General features: G+C 34.3%; 1 protein-coding gene and 1 long non-coding RNA gene across 2 annotated transcripts; both read left to right on the top strand.

Moving 5' to 3' along the window:
* The first annotated feature begins 2,731 nt into the window (after positions 1-2,731).
* LOC132605426 (uncharacterized) lies at positions 2,732-5,229 on the top strand. The gene is made up of 3 exons (XR_009569180.1): positions 2,732-2,956; positions 3,732-3,782; positions 4,888-5,229. It is a non-coding gene; the product is annotated as an uncharacterized LOC132605426 (long non-coding RNA).
* A 1,388-nt stretch (positions 5,230-6,617) lies between these two features.
* Positions 6,618-20,822, top strand: LOC132605425 (uncharacterized). The gene is made up of 10 exons (XM_060318578.1): positions 6,618-6,826; positions 8,919-9,091; positions 10,439-10,559; positions 10,629-10,681; positions 10,752-10,881; positions 14,747-14,892; positions 16,404-16,589; positions 16,987-17,219; positions 19,056-19,198; positions 20,399-20,822. Exons 1-10 carry the CDS (start codon positions 6,695-6,697, stop codon positions 20,498-20,500), a joined length of 1,419 nt encoding a protein of 472 aa, XP_060174561.1. The 5' UTR covers positions 6,618-6,694; the 3' UTR covers positions 20,501-20,822.
* Positions 20,823-21,063: the final 241 nt, after the last annotated feature.

Genomic DNA, 21,063 nt, shown 5'->3' with positions numbered 1-21,063 from the left:
TCGAAAAACAAAGGAAACTCTGCCGAGATTTTCTTTGAAAATCTTATAAATTTGAAACACCGCCTTGTCGGCTTCTGTTATATACCTGGATGTGTTTGATATAATCTAAGGCAGCGTTTGATATTTGTGTCAGTATAAGTCATCTGTTTGCCGCCCGGATTTGTGATTGTGTTCGGGTGCCCAATTCGGGCACTTGTCGTGGGGTTGGGTCGTGACATTAGGGAATAGAATAGGGGAATCTAAATATACAACTATGTTATATATGATCTAGAGTGATAGAAAAAAAATTACGATGATATATTTCCTAAACAAAAATCCAAATTTTTACGCCCTCCCAAAATTCTTCAACTCATGACTCAAAGTTGGAAAAAGAAACTCACAGCTTCAGGAAGTAAGGAACGTAGTTACGTATCAGAAGTTACCATTTAGTGCGAGCCATTTATTGGTTGTATTTTTAGACCTTTGAGCTGCAACTATTGTGACGGAGAAGCAGAGGAGCAATGGTGGTGGCAATGATGGTGGAGGGGAAGGAAATCTTAGTGGTGGAAGAACAAATAGAGGGGAGGGGTAAAATGAGTTAGGGCTGTTGAGGTGGCATGTCGCGTGGCGTCCACCTCATCAAATGTTAGTGTCACGCAACATCGGATGTCCACCTTGGACAACTTTAACTGAGTAAGGGTATATTCGAACCAATAATATAACGACAGGAGTATATTTAGACTTAAAGAATAACGAAAGATATATTTGGCCCTTTTCTAATAGTATAGGGGTATATTTGGCCCTTTTCCGTATATAAAATGTAGATTGATGATTTGTATCTATATGATCGAGTTGGCCACGGGTTGCAATGGAGGAAGGAGGCGGAGTAACGGCTACGTTAACAGAATTTTGAAAGTTGCGCCTACGCAGCCAGACCCTGCTATAATTTGGATGGTGTGTGAAGTAAGAAAATAAGTTGAATGTGATAATATATATGAGTTCTTGTATTAGAAGAAAGATAAAACTGTTAACAGTCCTTTGAATATGGATCAAATATCCGTAACTTCTTTGGTAGTAATTCAAATGTAAATGAATGAACCTATTTAGTTCTTGTAATTTAAGGAGGTTCGTTATAGCCTATAAATGGTACTCCATTAATGGTCCTAATTTAAGAATATTCTTCCTAATTTACGTAAATTCAATTTGACTAATCTTTAGAGCTAAATTAGATTAGATCAAATTACTATTTTAAAATTAAAATTTAGATATTCAAAAATAAATATGAGAAAAAAATACATTTTAAAATGTCAGTCAAAATTCGCATAATTTAAATCTCGAAAAACAAAAAGTGTCACATAAATAGAAATAGAGGAAATATGTTACTATTCTTTTGTAAAAAACACGATCGAAACCATATAGAAATAACAGTTTTTTACTTTCTCTCAATTCTTGTATCAATAGTTTTGGAGTTTTGGTTTATATTTATAGCATTTTTATAACACATTATCAACAGATTCGATACTAATCTCTAACCAATTGAGATTAATTATCTGCTTCAACCGGGTATTATCTTCTTCTTTAAACAATTAGTCAGTTTTCTTCCCATTCAGGTACACATCCCTATATTTGTAACATCTCTAGTAGTATCTTATTAAGTCTCTGATTTGCAATTTGATTATTATACGTGCATGACTTGCTTTGGATATTATTTTGATACTTGCCTAGGTATGAAAGTAATAAGCTTCAGCTTTAAATTATTATGCCAGGATATGTAGCATTTATGCCTAATAGTTTCTTTAGTCTGAAGTCAGCATTGGATTTAATAGTATTATATGAGTATTTACCATTAGTATTCTCTGATTCTAAATTATACCTTATGAATTTCTCTGTATTGTATGTGATTTAAATATTAAAAAGGGTCCATAGAAATAAATCTTCAAGTCTATACATGGAATATAGAAAAAATAATTACCACGTAATTAATGCAACATTTGATTAGCGATATTGAATAATACTCCCTCATTTTCTTTTATTTGTCCAATTTTTACTTAACACTCCACTTAGGAAAATATTATGTTATATCCTGTATTTTCGTACATCGGAAAGCGTGCGAGTTAAATGATATTAGTAACGGACACGAGGTTATCCCCCAAATTTATAGGTGGTTAAAGTGATGGTACACATGTACCGTAAGGATTTGAGGTTAAACAAATCGAAGAAAATAAGTTTTGTCGAGGTTTGAAAATTTATTTGAATAAAGATAGAAATTATTTTCTCATAAAAACAAAAGGTATCTTTTACCGTTTTGAGAATTAAAATATTCGTACTCTTGATATTAGTTGGAAAAAAATCAGTTTTGATAAAATATATATACACTTTCAAAGTATGGTAAACATTTATTTGCCTAAGTGTTTTATTTTAACGTTGTAAATTTATTATTTTATTTTTTCCAAGAATATAAGTTGCTGTCAAATTCTACTTCAAATTATAGTAACCATTTATGAGCATTTCATAAAGTATTAAAATAATATCTAACCACATTAATACTTGCCATGTGGTAGAAAGGACAAAAGAACACTCTCCAATGTCATTAACTTTTGTCATGTGTTTTCACGTGATTATGTCTACAGATATATACAAGGAGTTACCTACCATATTAAGTAATTAATGTAGAAATGAGTTAACCTTGTAGCTAAATAATAAAAGTGCCCTTTATTTGAGAGTTCACCGCCTCATAAGGCCATATACGGACAACCTTCCATGAGACATTAAAGACATTTTCTTCAATATTAAGATGGATGTAGCGTTTTTGCTCCAGCTATTGGCAGACAAGATTTCTCTCCTCTTCTTCAAGAGCTTCAAAGCAAGGTGAACCGTACTCTATAATGAAGTAAAATATCGGGGAAGCTTTTACGAAGGTGATCCAAGTATGATCCTTAGTCTGCGACCTTCTACGAGCTCGTATGAGCAATAAAAGGTATGTATTTGTTAAGAACTCACGGGACGGTGATCGGAAGCCGTGAGTTTAAGTCATAGTAATTGTATAAATATGTTATGGGTTGGAGTAGATTGTTTGACTCCTACGTGATGAAACAGATTGCTATATATCAAAAAAAATGGTAGAATGTTGGAAAGCATAATGGTTATTAAGTGTTGAAAGACCACTGTTGAACGTAGATAATAATTCTCCTTTACTAGATATATTTAAATGCGTCCAAATCATAATTAAATTATGAAATGGGAACTACAAAATTTATTGCTGGAAATTGTGGTGGGAGCATTTATAACGCTAACACTTTCTTAATGGAGTCACTTACTTTGACTAAGCTTCACTAGAGCTTTATACGTGGAGAGTAATTATTCAAGATATGTGGTGGTTAGTTAATGAAGCATATCATATTTTTTAAGTGATAAGTATGCATAGCAGCCAATTCGTTAAAAATATATATGCACAGGACACGTGTAGAACACTTAATGCAAAAGGAGGGAACCTAATTAATAAATGGGATCATGCTCCTCAATTAGATAAATTAGGAGGGATATATATACAACATATGCATTGAACGTATATACAACTATGCTATTAAAAAAAAAATGAAGAACGTGGGTACATCAATGTTATTAAAATTTTGTTTCGGGTTAGGCGAGTTGTATAAAGAAAATGCTGCTCAAATTTTTGTAGACAAGTATTGGGTTGAGATTAAATTCCTAAAGCCTAATAATTAATATTTGGTAAATGTGACCAATTGTAGATTTTGGAGGAAACGGGACTTGAATTTGGATAGGCGTAAAAGGCAAATAAGGTATGTAAAGCTTTGTTTTTCATTCTCTTGGCATGTCCTAGGTATGATAGGCTTGGATACGAGCCTTGGGGACGACTCTACTCTTAGAAATCTGCACCTAAATTTGCCCTTTTTCATTCAGTAGAATTGAATTGAATATGTCATGAATAGTTGGAAAAATTGCCTAAACATCTAGAACTTGCACAAATAGGACCCGATTACTTTAAAACTCTCATAAGTGATGTTATGAAGTGTAACATACGTAAATTATGTACGCCACCTCATTTGACCCGAGGTGGGCCCACTATTCCCGGATTTTTCTGATTTGTTCCGTTTGACTTATTTTGAAGTAGAATTCAAAGGAAACTCTTGGTTACTCGTCTAACTACTATATGACATTTGTTTGAATTATTTTGATAAGTCCCATAATGTATTTTGAAACATGAAAATGATTTCAGAAAGCTTATTTTGACATATACCATTGTGATATCCGAAAGGCATACACTATGATTACTGCTCCGTTTCTGTTATATGGTTTGTCATCTAAGTAATGCTATTGAGTCTCCGTAAATATGCTATATTTTATATTGCATTAGTTTCTCACTACTCCATTCGTGGATGCCTCAATGTTTCCTTCACTGAGCCCGGGCCAGGATATGTTATCACGCGTATTCCACTGCATTGTTCGCCGCGCCTCGATGTGAGGGGGCAGGTATACATGTACATGGGTTGTGGAGTATGATGTGCCATGTACACATATTCTGATATATGATGATATGATATGATATGACCATCTGATATGTTTGACATGTGCACATTCTGATATGATATGATATGTTACGGAGTTATTCCCTACTCTGGAGTTATGCTGTGTTGTGGCGCCAGTGTCGGGGTGGCGACCACGTTCTGTTTACCCAGTCCCGTAATGGGACCAGATATGACATATGTTTTCTGCATGCACTATTTATGCTTTATGATCAGCATTTTGATATTCTGGATATTCCGTTCATTTCCTATACCTTCTGCTTCGGTTATGACTTTGTTCACTATGTTCCGTGCTTTACATATTCAGTACATTTTCCGTACTGACCCCCTTTTTTCGGGGGCTGCGTTTCATGCCACGCAGGTACAGACGATCGATTTGTTGATCCGCCCGCTTAGGATTCTATTCTGCTATCTTGGAGTGCTCCTTTGTCTGGAGCCTATATTTTGGGTACATACTCTTCTGTTGCACATATGTATGTTATTCAGGGGTATGACGGGGCCCTGTCCCGTCTTATGATCTGTTTGTTGTTCGTAGAGGTCTGCAGACATACATGTGGGTTGTGTATATGTTTTGGGTTGCTATGTTCTATGATAGCCTTATCGGCTTCCGTGCGATATGTCTGTTTGTCTGCGATAATTAGTAAAGCCATTCGACTTCTGTATCTGTATATTCTGCTTATATTCTAGTTTGGATTATTGGGTACGTATGGGTGTCCAGCACGGACACTAGTCGCGGCCTACGGGGTTGGATCGTGACATATTAGCTAAGTGGTTATTTTATTTAGTCGCCCTTATTAACTAGGCTTTTGAGTTTTGAAGTCTAAATTTGCTTATTAATACTCCAATAAGTTTGAAAAATAATTATTTAAGGATAAATGGTAAAATTGGATAAAATATTTTCTTATTTACTAAAAATGGATAAGCAAAATGAATTATTCTTAGTATATTTGACGAGAAAAAGGGAGAGAGGAAATACTATACTCCCTAGTCCCTCCGTCCAAAATAAGTATCTTTTTAGCTCTTTTCATGCCCATTAAGAAAAATAATAAATGCAAGATATCATTTACTAAATTTCTCCTATTTATTATGTTTAATTTCTTGAAAAATGAGCACTATTAAGAAAAAGTAGTTCTATAATTAAGGGTATAATTGGAAACAAGTTACTAATTATTGTCTTGAATTGCTAAAGCGACAATTATTTGGGGACAATTTTTTTTTCTTAAACAACACTTATTTTGGGACGGAAGGAGTATTAGGTTATGTGAGTTAGAATATGAAATAAAAATATGTGCACCCCTTAACTAGTTCCTTGTATTAAACATAATCTATGTTTCCTTGTTCATTTTAGCAAATCAAGAGATATTTATTATTTTCTTTCATTATTACCATTATCATTAAGTAACTACATAGAGTACGACTAGTCATATTTAGATTTTCAAAGCATAATTAATATGAATAATTCAGTAAAATAAATCCTTAGTAATTTTTTTTTACGGGAAGTGAAAAGTCAAGGACTAGTAAAATGGAACACAGAGAGTATTTAAAGATAAAATTGCTCTTTCAACATAATTAATTAATTAATGTAACTTAAAGATAAAATTGCTCTTTCAACATAAATAATTAATTAATGTAACAATTTTTTAATCATAGCTAATTCAGTATAATTAGTATGTATATAAAAAAAAACACAGGTAATTTGCGAAGGTTGAAAGTGCAACTTATGATAACAAATAATAGATGTTAAAACCTTCGCGAATTGCAACTTTTGACCTGAGCATTACCTATTTTTTTTTTTTAGTGACCAAACCGCCAAGTACTCATTTTCACTTAAGAAAAGGAAATAAAATAAGATATATTGACGCTTCATATCAAAATGGAGCTATTCACACGACATCACTCAACCACAAGTTTGTTCACATAGTCACTCATTTACAAACAAGTGTACTATTGTACCGATTTTGAAGCTAATCAAGACAAAATTCATAAGCAACGCAAAACATGTTGGAGAAAAAAAAGGGTTTTTTTGAGAGGAATCAGTCATCAATTTATGCATATTTTTTCAGGTACATCAATTTATGCATCTACACACGTGCATGCATGCACATTCCAAAAGTGAACTAAACAAACTGAAAGTCTGAAACTGAAATTGGAAACTTGGAAAGACAAAAATGGACAGATCAGAGTCCAGCGTTGGTTCGTCGTCTGAAGAAGCCAATTCCTACGACTACGATGAACCATTGAAGCCTGTTCCCTTTCTTCGCATACTTTGGATTGATAATTCTGGCATTCATAGATGTCGTGTAAGCTTTAATTAATTAACTTGTGCTTTTATATATATGTTAGTGATTAAATTTCTTGATCAACATACTAAACAGAGTACGAATTTAACCGAAAAGTGTTGTTATTAACTCGGTTCAAGTGTAAATGTGCCCCTATTGTCGACTCGCTTAGAGAAAGAGGCACAAGTATAATTTCCAAGTTGATACAATTCACATTCTAGAGAAGATAGTTGAGATAAATTCTTTTAGCCTTTTTTTTTTTTTGGTGGTCGTACAAGTTGGTGGATCATGTATCTGACAAGAATGACACTAATTGTATGAAATTGCTTTTTAGTGTACCAATAGATATAATCAAATCTTACACTTTTGATTTCACTAACATGTGTGACAGAAAAATCTCAAACAACTGAAAATTAACTCTTTTTTAGCAGTAGATAACGCAAAATTGAGAGTTTTTCACACTAGGAGAGAAATAACAGAGTTCTCTGACATTTGAGGAATCCCAATAATCATAGGAAGCCCAAACGTTCCAAATATAGTTTCTGAGATCGAAGAGGGGAAGAAAATAGAAACAGATTTAGGGTGAATTAGAGTACTCCTTCGACTTTGTTGAAGTGATTGCAAGCGAGAAAATACTGTCAGAGATGACATCATGCACCAAATTACTGGGTAATTGGTCTAATTTGGCAGAGGAGTTTGCTGGAAACTAATGAATTGGAGAATCAGTTTAGTTTTATTCTTCTGTTGACGCTTGAGCAGTGACGGAGTCAGGATTTTGACACAGGGGGTTTCAAATATATGAAAAAGTAAATACACGAAGAAGTCAAGGGGTTCAACATCTACTGTATACACATAAAAAAATAATTTTAACCTTGTATATACAGTATAATTTTTTGTTGAGGGGGATCGGATGAACCCCTGGAGGCTACCTAGCTCCGCCCCTGCGCTTGAGTATAATCTGATTTGTTTTTTTCTTTTTAGAAAATCGATTCTTCCTACCTATCTTTGATTCTACCTCCGTCCCAATTTATGTGATGATGTTTGACTGGGCACAGAAGGAATGAATTTTGAAACTTGTGGTTTAAAATAAGACATTGATATTTGTGTGATTAGAAACCGTCTCATTAATGATAAAATAAGAAGTTTAAACTTAAATTGTTACTAAATATAAAAAAGTGTCGTTCTTTTTGGAACTGCTTGCCTTAAAAGGAAAGAGTGGTCACATAAATTGGGACGGAAGAAGTACCATTTGGGGAAAACAGAGGAATAAGAATGAGTATGATGAAGAAGAAAGGAATGCAATTTCGGAGAATGCTCATTCCATCAACCTATTCTAGTTTAAATAGAAAAGATTCATAATTTACAAGCATATAAATTTCTGATTGGTCCTAAAAAACTCCATATATTATCCTAACTAGTAGTTTATGCTGAGTTCCCACATGGGTGGATGATGAGTTATTTGGTATCCTTATATATAGTCTTGGGCTCTAGTAGCTTTCGGAGTTGGAGTTAGGATAAGATTCATTTTCTTGTCATGATATCAGAGCCGTGGCCATTAGAATTCAAGATTTATCTAATGTTGGGTTCCCATTTTAATTGTCCACACTCTACATGTCCAGTCCTAGGCGTGCATGGTGATGAGTTATTTAGTCTATATGGTCTTGGACAATCCTCACATTATGAGCTAGCTTTGGGGTAGATTTAGCTCCAAGGTCCATTTCCTTATCAATATATACATATTCTCCTTAATTGAAATATATTTACACAACATTCTTACCAACTCAATTAACATATATTGTGATTTCACCAAGCTTTCTGTTATTTTTTCTGTTCTTTGCTAGTAAAGGATATGTAGTCCAAAGCAATTATGGAGTCCATCCATGGCAATGCTTGGTGTTTACTTCTCATTATTGGACTTCCCTTCTTGGCTATTGTTTTAAGGCCTTACTGATTATTTTGGATATCTCATTAGCTATGAAAATATGGAAGTCTATACAAAGTAATCCTGTTAAAAATTGTTGCTATCTCTATATGATGTTGGACATTGGTTGGTATAGACACATTTTGGTTGAAAGTGGAGTGAATTTGGTCAATTCGTGTGCATCATTTACAGGTTATTCCATATGAACGCCTCAGCTTTGTGAGAAAGCATGGTATAGGCTTAAGTCCTGCATGTCTGGCTGCACTCAGTTCAGTATCTAATGCTCCCCCTGAGGGTTCTCCTCTCAATTATACGGGCATGATCAGAATCATTCCGGATTTATCAACCCGATGCAAAATCCCATGGTACTACTTGAAACCTCCTGTCTATAATTAAGTATTTACTTGATATATTCAATTTTATTTTTCTTTCAAGAACAACAACAACATACTCTGTGTGATCTGACAAGTGGGGTCTGGGAGGGTGGGGTGTATGCAGACCTTACCCCTACCTTTGTTTTTCTTTATGCTCCTGAATTTAAGTTTTATTCTAGTTATGCATTCTGTAGGTTGTCTTTATCGATTTCATTGATAGGTCATATATGATAAGATTAGATAAGATCCTCTTTCATTTTTTCGAATGCTAAGCTATGGGGATTTTGTTTAACTTTGTCCGTGCTGCCTTCTCAGAAACAATACAGAACTTTTTCAGTTTCGTGCGTTTGGTAATTCTTAGGATTGTTTTCCATGTTTGGCTGAGCATACAAGTAAATGACATATATCAATTGTACTGGTTGTAGGATATGCTACGAGAATCATATTTTGGGTATGTTTGGATATTGAAGGTTGATAATAATGTCGTAAGTATTGATTGAAGTGATATTGATTAAGAGTTGGCATATTTCTAAAAGAAAATGGCTTCCACTCATCAATGACGGAAGTCACTTTCACCATTTGATGGAAAACATTTTTCTTGAGGAATACAATTTTAAAGTTTAAGATAACCAAACACATATAAGCATATTATTTTATGCAAAACGTTTAGTAGAAACACATGAAAATGTCTTGTAACCAGATCTAAAGAGCAGAATTCAATAGGTACTGTTCCAAATTATGGGGTAGAGGATATATGGTATGTGGTTAATTGCATGGTCACTAATAGGAGATAATATTAATGAGAGTATTCCAAAATTATGCGGCTAAAGAAAGGGAAAAAGAAGAATATTTATTAAGAGAAAATCTGGATATTAACCTTCAAAACAAATCATTTCCTCAAAGTAGCAGAGCTCTTCTTTTTAGTGGATATGTTTCACTAGCTCAAGGTTCCATTACCACTTGCTCCGCGGCCTCCACCTTATCCCCTCCTTCCAATTTATGTTTTATAGATGCCACTAAACTCAATTTTGCAAGAGCTATAGTTGTAAAGTATGAAAACCTGATGCGATTTTTCATGATATCACATGATTTATTTTGAAAACACGAAGTAAACATAGAGATACCAAACAAAAGTATCTTGTAGCTGTTTTTTCTGAAATTGTACAAACATTGATGTCCAACTGTTTTCATTGTCTATTGGATGAATGTATGGACCTTAGCGTGGCAACGTTCAACTGAGATATCAAATTTCTCCTGAATTTCATTTGATTTTTTTTTTTTTTGGTCTTCTCGGCAGAAATAATCGTAATCATGTCTGATGTGCATCTTTTGATCCAGGGAAAAACAACAGGATATGTGTTTAGCTGATATGTGTATTGAACCTGGCAAACCATGGGAATACTGTCCAAGAGAAGTATTTCGGAGAGTCACTAAAATTTTAAAAGATGAATTCGACTTGGTATGTCTAATATCTTTTGTGCAAGTGTTAAATAGTCTTATTGATCTGATGCATATCTACATGTTTCAGGTCGTGAATGTAGGCTTTGAAATTGAATTTTACCTTTTGAAGAGTGTAATAAGGTATGCATCTTGTGTTGAGTTTCTCATCTTTAAAGTCTTACACTAAATTTGTATAAATACAATTATAAAGGAACGGCAAAGAAGAGTGGTTACCAATTGACAAGACCTCTTACTGCTCTACATCAGCATTTGATGCTGCGTCCTCTATATTAGAAGATATCGACACTTTTCTTCAAACGATGAATATTACAGTTGAACAGGTAAGTTCCCATTTCCCTGAATGTTTGCTTGCAAATTTGGTAGCACGTCGTCTATGCACGCAGTATTACAGATACTAGGATATTTTAGTATGCATTTCTCTTTTTCTCCATGAAAATCCTTTACCACTTATTTAATGTAACAATATATTTCTTAATGATAGAATTACATATATGGTAAGATATTTATACTGAAATACTGCCTACAAAATTACTAGGCTGTCCCTGAGTACATATAGAATATTAATCACCCCAAGCAAAGCCTGATATGGAAGAACACAGAACTTTTTATACTACTTTAACAACCTCTGAGGGAGAAGAATCATTGCTAACATATCAAAGTTTGTCGTTCATAGGAACATCTCGAACTTATAAACTTCCAGAAGTTACTTTTTCAAGATATATATGCTGGGTATGAGCTTGTTGTGCAAGATCATGAGATAGATAAATGATACTAATATTGCCATAGTAAATACTTAGTAGAAATAGATAAAAGTGGTGTGTGAACAAGAGAATCCACCTTCCAGTAGCAGTATATGCAATAGAAAGAGAGAGTTTTAGAACTGGATCTGCCGAAAACTATCTGCTTCTTGATTTCATAAGAAACAAGACTGTACCAAGAGAAAAAGTATGCTGAGGTAGGATATCAGTTGAGGGACATAACCTGCCAATTCGTGTCGTTGTAGCATTCCAGATGATCAATAGAGAAGCAGCACATAACGAGCGGTGGTATTTGAATGAGTTGAAGAAGACTGAAGACCAGAGAAAAATGTTTTTGAACCTAGAAATGAAACATTCACGAGTAAAGTAGACAACGAAACCAGTTAGTTAGAACTCTTGCAAAAGGAGAAGAGGAAGTATCTCCATTAAGGACAGAAGAGGGTTTCTAGTGAAAATGGAGGCAATAACACAGTAGGAGCTCAGATAACATGTGAAGAACATCAGTTTCAGAAATGTGATTACAACTTAGATTAGGGAATTCACAATAGGCTGTAGATGATGTAAATAATTAGTGATTGAAAGATCACCTTTCTTAAAGTCATGAAGATGGACCTTGAGTTGGAGAATCTGCGAGCTTCTTTGGTCATAAAAGAGAAATTCAATTTTGATCCAAGTTTCTAGTAAAAGAGTGATTGGAGTGACTAATAGTTTGAATGATTTGCTAAGAAATGGTTGGTCGAATCCAAGCAATACAACTGAATTAATCTGAATCCGATGATGAAATAAAGGCAGAATATAATCACCATATTTCTTAATATAAGTACCATCTTTTTTTCTTTTCTTTTTTCCTTTTGAAGTAAATGATTTACCTCAATTTGTTTGGGACTGAGATATAGTAGCAGTTATTATTGTTGTTTTGAATTTAATTGATCTCTTCCAAACATGTAAATATACATGTTCAGAAGGTATTCCTTGAAGCACCAACATAGGGCAGACTTTGAACACTAGCAAGAAGAGTTTCCGCCATAACATACAAGTACCATCTTCTCTGATAAAGGATGGCATGCAGGGAAAACTTGTGTCAGTAAGCCATAAACACCGATTTCTTGAGCACTAGTAAGAAGAGTTTCCTTAATAACATGTACTAATTAGTAGGCCAAAGTCATAGATGGACCCCTGAACTTGTTCTGATTTTCCATTTAGACCCCCAACTGAAACGTTGATCATCTGAACCCCCGAACATAAGATAAACTGTGTCATTTGAACCCCTCGTGCCAGCTGGGCACACGCGTGAAGCTCACTGCTTTAAATAGAGCGTGAGCGACCAGATTTTTTCTTTTTTTAAATTTTTAATCATTAAAAATTAATTTTAACAAAAACTCTATTTAAAAATCTATTTAAATAATTAAAAAAAATTAAAAAACCCAACCCATCCTCTCCGATAGCCCACTTCACCGCCGCCACTGCCGCCGCTGCCTCCTCCGCTGCCGCCGCCGCTTTTTTTTTTTAATCATTAAAAATTAATTTTAACAAAAACTCTATTTAAAAATCTATTTAAATAATTAAAAAATATTGAAAACCCCAACCCATCCTCTCTGATAGCCCACTTCACCGCCGCCACTGCTGCAGCTTTCTTTTTTTAAAATTTTTAATCATTAAAAATTAATTTTAACAAAAATCTATTTAAATAATTAAAAAAAATTGAAAACCCCAACCCATCCTCTCCGATAGCCCACTTCACCGCCGCCACTGCCGCTTCTCCACTACAAAATCTATTTAAATAAATCTCCGAGGAAAAACGGCACCATTTTTTTAATTATTTAAATTTTTGAAGCGCCGGCAGTGGCAGCAGCGGCGGCGGCAGCGGGGGCAGTGGCGGCGGTGAAGTGGGCTATCGGAGAGGATGGGTTGGGTTCTTCAATTTTTTTTAATTATTTTAATAGATTTTAAAATAGAGTTTTTGTTAAAATTAATTTTTTTTGTTGACATGGCTTGTTTTTTTTAATAACAGGTAACATGACATGACTTATTTTTATTGGTCTACTTTTTCATGTCATAGCAAGTGAGCTTCACGCGTGTGCCCAGCTGGCACGAGGAGTTCAAATGACATAGTTTATCTTATGTTCAGGGGTTCAGATGGTCAACGTTTCAGTTGGGGGGTCTAAATGAAAAATCAGGACAAGTTTAGGTTCATCTATGACTTTGGCCCTAATTAGTATAATGTAAGATATAGAGACAAGGCTTTAATGTTGCAAAATGAAATAGCATTGTTTGGAGAGACCAGAAGAGACGACTTGTCAATCAAAATTGGAAAGGAGGTGGCTGAGTAAGGTGAAGAAAAGGAAGACGTGTCCGAATACAAGAAAATAGCAAGATAGAAGAAGAGACCTGAGCATATGATATTATGTACCAAAGTATAATATTCATGATAGATTTATAGGTACGATAAGAAAAATATAGTTAAAAGTCACATTATCACAAAGACTAGTCTACCATTGAGTACATATACAGCAATTATTTAAGAGTGGAGCTCGACAGAGAGGTTTTCATGCAACAACGCAACCTACTTTTAGCTGTGTTCCAACAACTATTCTTTCTCAACATAAGCTTAATCTCAAGAAACGGGGGCTTTACTAAAAAATTTTTAATTTTCAAGATATTTGTGATGAAGCACTATTAAAAATAAGGACTAATCTATCTTGGTAATTAAAAAAAAAATTACCAAAAAAAATTAACTAATACTGATTTTTTTTCATTTTTCCCCTCAACTAGTTGAATTATTTAACAGTTTGTTTCATTTATGAAATAATTATCACAGTCATATGTAATCCACCTCCGTCACTCGGCACAAAAATGCTGCTCACTTATGATTATATTATTTCACAAAAATAGTTTATTTACTAGTGTTAATGCAGACTCTAAAGCTTTGTTGATGCTTAAATCATCTTGGCTGCTAGTGGTATGATGACAATATTTCTTCTCAACCAATTAAGAACTGCGTTAAGCTTTCAGAAGTCAAAAATTTACATCCCCTCATTCTCTATATACTGAAGAATTATTTTTAGTCAGACTACCTTGCCAATAGAAGTAGAAAAGTGAAGTGTTGGGATGTTCTTCTTTTTTTCTTTTCATTCAAAGATGAAGAAGCTATATCCAAAAAAATCATTTTCTGAATGTTTTCATGGTTTACGAGGATAATTGCTTCATGAACATTATCAACCACATCTAGACCCCAATAAAAGGGAAAAGAATAGCATGTTTCATGTAACACATTTTTTACATAGTTCCACAGATACGACAATATAATGAGATTGCACTGTATAAACTGCATAGGTTGAATCTTTTACCTAGTATAAAACAGAAAATAGCCCACAAATTTTCAGTCCAGTAAAGATTGCGTCCCTTTTTGTCTCCTTCAAATATGCAGCTACATGCGGAAACTGGGAGAGGTCAGTTTGAAGCTGTCCTGGGATACACGGAGGCTGGAACATCAATTGTCAGCTTAATTTATGCTCGTGAAGTCATCAGATCAGTTGCAAGGCAACACGGGCTGATGGCAACTTTTGTTCCAAAGTAGGTAGCAGATTTGCCTACAGCACTTTTAGGTGCATTTTCCTTTTTAAATGCAAGTTCTATACTGATGATTAAATTTTAAAAAATATAACGAGTTTTACACAATCAGATCACTTAAAAGGTAATTGTAATTAATTCGCATTAATAAGTATTGATTGATCACTTAAAATATGGTAAAATTTCTATCCGATAAAACCAATTAAATTACACTAATATTGTAGAAGTGCTTTGCACCTATGAGAGTGTAAGTTAAATCTTTTGTTTAATTGTTGATCCAATCATGCCTTTTCTTCTTCAAAAGTGATATCACTGTAACACATCCTGTTATGCTCTATAATTTTTCTTCATTAGGTGGAGACGATATGTATGAACTTTCTACTTAGAAGTATTACTAACTTACTTTATACATTTGCACCGTTTCTTACTTTGAGTCGTGCATGTGTGCAAATGATAGGGTGATTACTGATGCTTCCTTACTTTATTGACTGACCAAGTGTAGTGAGCTAGTGCAATATTGTTCATTAAGAGTGATGCACAATTGAAAAACTTTTACTGTATTCAATTGGTGGTGGTTCTAGGAGTAACATAGTTTGGGGATCGCTAAAAAACAATGGATTTTCAAATAAGTAGTGAAGTTTAGATTACACCCATTCTCACTTCGCGATAAATCAAAGACGAGGATGAAGTCAGCACCTTGTTGGCTTTTAAATACTTGCTTTTCTTATTATAATCTCTTGTAACTCATACTGAAGTAGTCAACCGTGGGAACAGTTTCTATTTTTGCATGGTTTCTGCAGTTGAAAAATTATCCGCTGCTGAGTGGTCAATTTCTTATTGCAGTTTTCTTGCTTAATGACTATAAACACGTAGCCTAGCTCGATCCCAATAAAATCTACAAACAACTCCATCATTCTTCTATCCTTCACAACCCTTTTGACCGGATTGAGAGATACTTGTTATTAGGAAGAGCTATATCTATTTTGAGGCGGAACCAGAATTTGAAGCTTGTGGGTTCGGAGTTCTAATTCTTTAAAGTTACTGGGTTCTAAATTAATAATTTGTACATAATTGACAAAAAATTTAATACAAATACATGATTCGACCAAAGCTACTGGGTTCGGCCGAACCCACGCCCGAAGGGCTTGCTCCCTTGATTTTGAGAAATGGAAAAGGAACATGCACCTTCTATTACTAAATAAAAGATGGAAATATTTATCCACTGGAGAAGGCGAGATGACATACATGCCATACTATGTAGTTTACTATTTTGGACAAGGTTCATAATGTTAAATGCATGCTGTTATTTGTTTTTCAAAACAGTTGAGAAGAAATAAGTTTCTTTCAGTATTACTTGCTGAATTTACTTCTCCTGGATAAATTTTCCTTACTTTTGAATTAACTTCTTGCATTCATGTATTTTCTTTTAGAGATTTATGTCAAGGCCCCATTCCCAAAAATTTTACTGCATGAAGTTATAGCAAGTGACTGACATTTTGGCCTTTTTTGTCTAGGTTTGCAGAAGATGAAGATGGCTCTGGATCACATGTCCACATCAGTTTATCTAGAAATGGAGAAAATGTTTTTATGGCATCTGGTGAATCAAAATATGGGATGTCCAAGATTGGGGAATCATTCATGGCTGGGGTGTTAAATCATCTTCCTTCCATATTAGCTTTTACTCTAACACATATTCTTAGGTTAGTGATTTTCTATCATTCTTATTATCCTGCTTCTTTTCCATTAATTTAAAAAATTAAGTGCCGAATAAATGCAGAACTTATAAATCTAAAAGTCAAGGAAAATCATCAATTTTGGCACTATGTTAGTACTATAAATAAGTTTCTTTTGGCGGAACAGTACCCCGTGATTAGAGAAAGTACCACTTCCGTTTTCCTATTTTTGATGCAGTATGGCCTACCTATCAGTTGCCTTACTTTTTGGTAGACCTTGAAATCTCTTGTTTTCCTCAGACCTCAACAGTCATTCTAGCAATGAAACACCTCTCAAAGGTTTCTAACTGACCTGAGGATTAATTGAAAATCTGTTAGAAGTTTCTAACATATGTATGATTTTCTGACTATTAATTACGTGCAGTTATGACCATATGGTACCTAAGACGCGAAATGCAGCTTACGTCTGCTGGGGGAAAGAGAATACAGAGGCACCATTAAGAACTGCTAGCCCTCCTGGAATTGCAGATGATCGTGTAAGCCATTTTGAAATTAAAGCGTTTGATGCATGTACAAACCCATACATAGGTCTTGCTTCAATTATTATGGCTGGGATCGATGGGTTGCGAAAAGATTCAAGCCTTCCAGAACCAGTGGGTAAGTTAGACAATCATTTAGTATTTCCTTTACTGTATCTTCTATTATGTATTAGCCTTTTAATTTTTTCCCTTTGTGCTGTATCATTCAGCCTGGTAGTGGTACACCTATTATTTCTGTTGTGATGGTTCACCTCAAGTGGGTTAAATCAGCATGACCTAAATTAAGATACATAGTCTATTACATTATGTCAATTCAAAAAATATTTGAAGTGTGCTACACGTTCAATGTAGTTCTCCCACATTTTCCATTTTAGGTTTCCCTATCTCTATTTCTAATATTTTGAATAATATTTAGCTGTCTATGTGGGACTCTACTTTTATGAGTGGTGCACATATCTTCTTATAATGACCGCAGATAAGAATTGTGAGCGGAAACCATGCGAATCAAGATGACACCTCTTTTTTTAAATTGTTTTTATAGGACCCAATATGTAGTAAGCCTCATATCAAGATGGTACCTACTTATAGTTTCAAGATATTATCTCTCTTTGATAAGTTTCTGTTCCAGATGTTTGTTCCTAATAAGCTACTTTCAAAGTATTGGAGCAATTCACTTACCTGCAGAGAAAAAAGTAAAAGGGAATGAAACAGAAGAAACTAATGACAAGGATTCTGTTAGCCAACTAAGGCATTTGGAGTGTTTCATCAAGGATGTCAAACGTAGGATAGTGATAATAACTTTTGATCAAGATGAGTCTTAATTTGGTAGTCTTACTTTTATTAGCAGCTTTGTCTATATTAAGAGTAGTGTTATTGCAAACCATCACTTAAAGCAATGAAGTGCTTTATAAATAATTCACAAGGGATTTTAACATAATTAACTCTCAAAATTTAGGAATTCTATGCAATACTGCTGAAGTTGGCAAAAGCAGGAAGCTTAAATTAGTCATGCTCTCTTGATGCTTTGCCTCCTATCTGACGTTCCATTATTGACAATCCTGATGTATTGAATGGGTTATACAAACTCATGTTGCAGTGGATACTAATTGGTATTCAAGAAAGTAGTTTGAGGGTGACCCTCATGATCCTCATGCTGTTGTTGGATGTACTAGTTGAGTGATAATAATGCTTCTAGATTTTTAATTCAAAATTGAGCATCCTCTTTTATGACTATATGGGTACTGAAACATTCTGAAATTTTTAGTGTTCTCCCTCCATCACAAGTTCAATATGTTTTCCTTGAGAATATATGTTAGATGAGTTGCCTCATCAGATAGATATTCAGATCAAAGGGTTTGTTTACTATATCTAATTCATCCGTGATGAGTTTGAAGAAGAATGAAACTCTGACGGAGCAACGGTTGTTGCATTTTGAAAAACGTTCATGTATGCATGTATGTGCTCTTGTGTATCCGTAAAATGATGGCAGTGCTAGTGTGACAGAGCATCATCTTTCTAATGCATCAGTGTATCCAAAGTTTAGCTGAACTCAGGTTCATTTTTAGGAGATTGATGTAGAACAAGTGACCATAGCTTTTGATGTTAGGTGGAATTTGGCCTAGCTTATTAGATTATATTAAGGTGTCTTGCCAGTAAAAAGTTGCTGAATGTTTCATTTTATTGTCATCAATTAATCTTATTATTGTTGAATATTCAGCTATTATCTGTATATCATTCTAAAGATTTCATGAAGCGTTCTGCAATTCCTTCTACTGCTTTTATTGCTTCCAATCTTTGTACAAAAGCACATGGCCTTCTCGGTTTTTTTTCCTAGCTAATGCTTATCTCTTTTTGAAGTGAGTCAATAAAGAATGTGATGACTCAATTTCCATGTCCATAGTTGAGATATTCCTGAACTGTTGATTGAAACTCAAATGATGTTTTCGTGAAACAGAAGGGGATTCTGATGTCTCTGGTGAGAATCTACGAAGTGTACCAGATTCTATTACTAACTCTTTAGTTGCTTTAGAGCAAGATACATTGGTTACGGAAGTGATGAGTGAAAATCTTTTGACCGCCATAAAAGCGATCCGAAAGGTACGTTCTGATTGTTGCTTACTCATAGTAATATATGGATATATTTGAGAACTGGTTACTCACAAAGAGCATATATATCGGGTATAATGGAAGAGGAAACAGTGCTGTTAACCATTAGTTTTTAACTTATACACCCTGTCAATCTAAAACTATTTTGCCATATCATGTCATTTTAGAGTTAATTGTCTATGGTCAGTATGAATCGGTAAAAAAAAAAAAGTATGAATCGGTTACCTCGAAAAAATAAGTAACATGTTATAACTTATAATCAGTTAACTACACCGATAGTATAAAAATTCTGGACTCGTATGTGTTGCATAAATCGGTTGAGGATCTAAGTCTAGGATATGCAACTGAAACATATGCCTTTAACTAGTCAAAATTTCCTGATGTAATGAATGCACATTCTCCTGTATGCATAATTTTCATGTCTTTAACTAGTCAAAATTTCCTGATGTAATGAATGCACATTCTCCTGTATGCATAGTTTTCATCTCTTTATATGTGAAAAAATTGTCATAATTTTCATCTCTTTATATGTGAAAAAATTGTTAAAAGTGGACACTTTATTCCTTTGCAAACTTCACCACCAGTCTATTTTTAACAATTCAAATGGTGAAGTAGATACGACGGTGTTTTAAGGAGCAGAGGAGAGCTGCAGGATAGTTTAGCATAAAAATAACTCTTTAAATTCATCAAGTTCTTAGTTAGAGAATACATGTAAAGTATAATCAAATACTTAAAAGATTTAATTATAAAATGTTCGAGGGCATGCGAGGTCCGTGTACACTCTACCCTTTCCAGACCCCACATGTGGGAATACACGGGGTATGTTGTTGTTGTTTTTGTTGTTGTTGAGGGTGTGCGCTGCTGAAAATTCAAAGTGTAGTAAAGCAGAGTCTTTTCTGAGTCGAATGCTCGGCCTATCAAAACATTAACCCCATGAAATCTAGTTTCCCCGTGGTTTGGAGGCTAGATAAGACTGTATTTTCGTTACAATAATCTGTCATTGCATGAGTCAGCAGGCAATATTCTCTCTCTTTTAATTTAAGAATTTGAATTAGCAATTGGCATACTGAAGTAACAAATTAAACTGTGAGAAAAGGGTCACTTATTTTTTTTAGCTTTAACTATAGTTAAAGTTTCTTTTGACTCTTTTAACTATTGTGAACATGCTGAGGATGATTTTCTGTTTTGCAGAAGGAGGTCAAGAACTATTGTAAGCCTCAGAGGGATTACAGTCAGCCTTATGAGCTGCATATATTTAAGGACCCACTCAAGGATATTTTCTTCAAATTTTAGCTTGACCATAGGTATTCTTTTATATTGCTCAAACTCTTAAAAATTTCGCCGGGTGTGCGTCAAATTTCCAAAAGTAGTGCATTTCGGAGAATCCGACATAGTTGTGGCGGCATTTTAGGAGAACCGAGCAACATAGGTTCTCGTGAGCATCTAGAATTTATAGTCGTTCAGGACGAGACTAATGCGCACACATTTTGTTTCGTCTGTGTCTTTTTTTTCTTTTGCTTCATCTTACGGACATGTTTAATAACAAGTTAGTAATTTTAGCTTGTCACTTACTGTATAATTTCGTATTATGCCTTCAGTGTTCTCGTTGGTAAAAGTTTATACTCCTTCCGTTCACTTTTACTTGTCTACTTAATTAAAATTGGTGAAAATCATTTACACCCCTCAACTTTACCTTAAAAAATTAAACTCCCCTCTCAACTTTGAACAATAATCATCCGCCCCTTTTTGATATGCAATGTCTATTATGCCCTTGACATCATTAATCCTTCATCTATGTAATACATTATATATTTATACTATATAATATATTTTTACCTAGGTATTTTATCTATAGT

Source organism: Lycium barbarum, chromosome 8 (genome assembly GCF_019175385.1).
Source record: "Lycium barbarum isolate Lr01 chromosome 8, ASM1917538v2, whole genome shotgun sequence".
In the NCBI taxonomy this organism is placed as follows: domain Eukaryota; kingdom Viridiplantae; phylum Streptophyta; class Magnoliopsida; order Solanales; family Solanaceae; genus Lycium; species Lycium barbarum.
The sequence above is the reverse complement of the archived record's forward strand: the minus strand, read 5'-3'. Positions and strand labels throughout refer to the sequence as shown.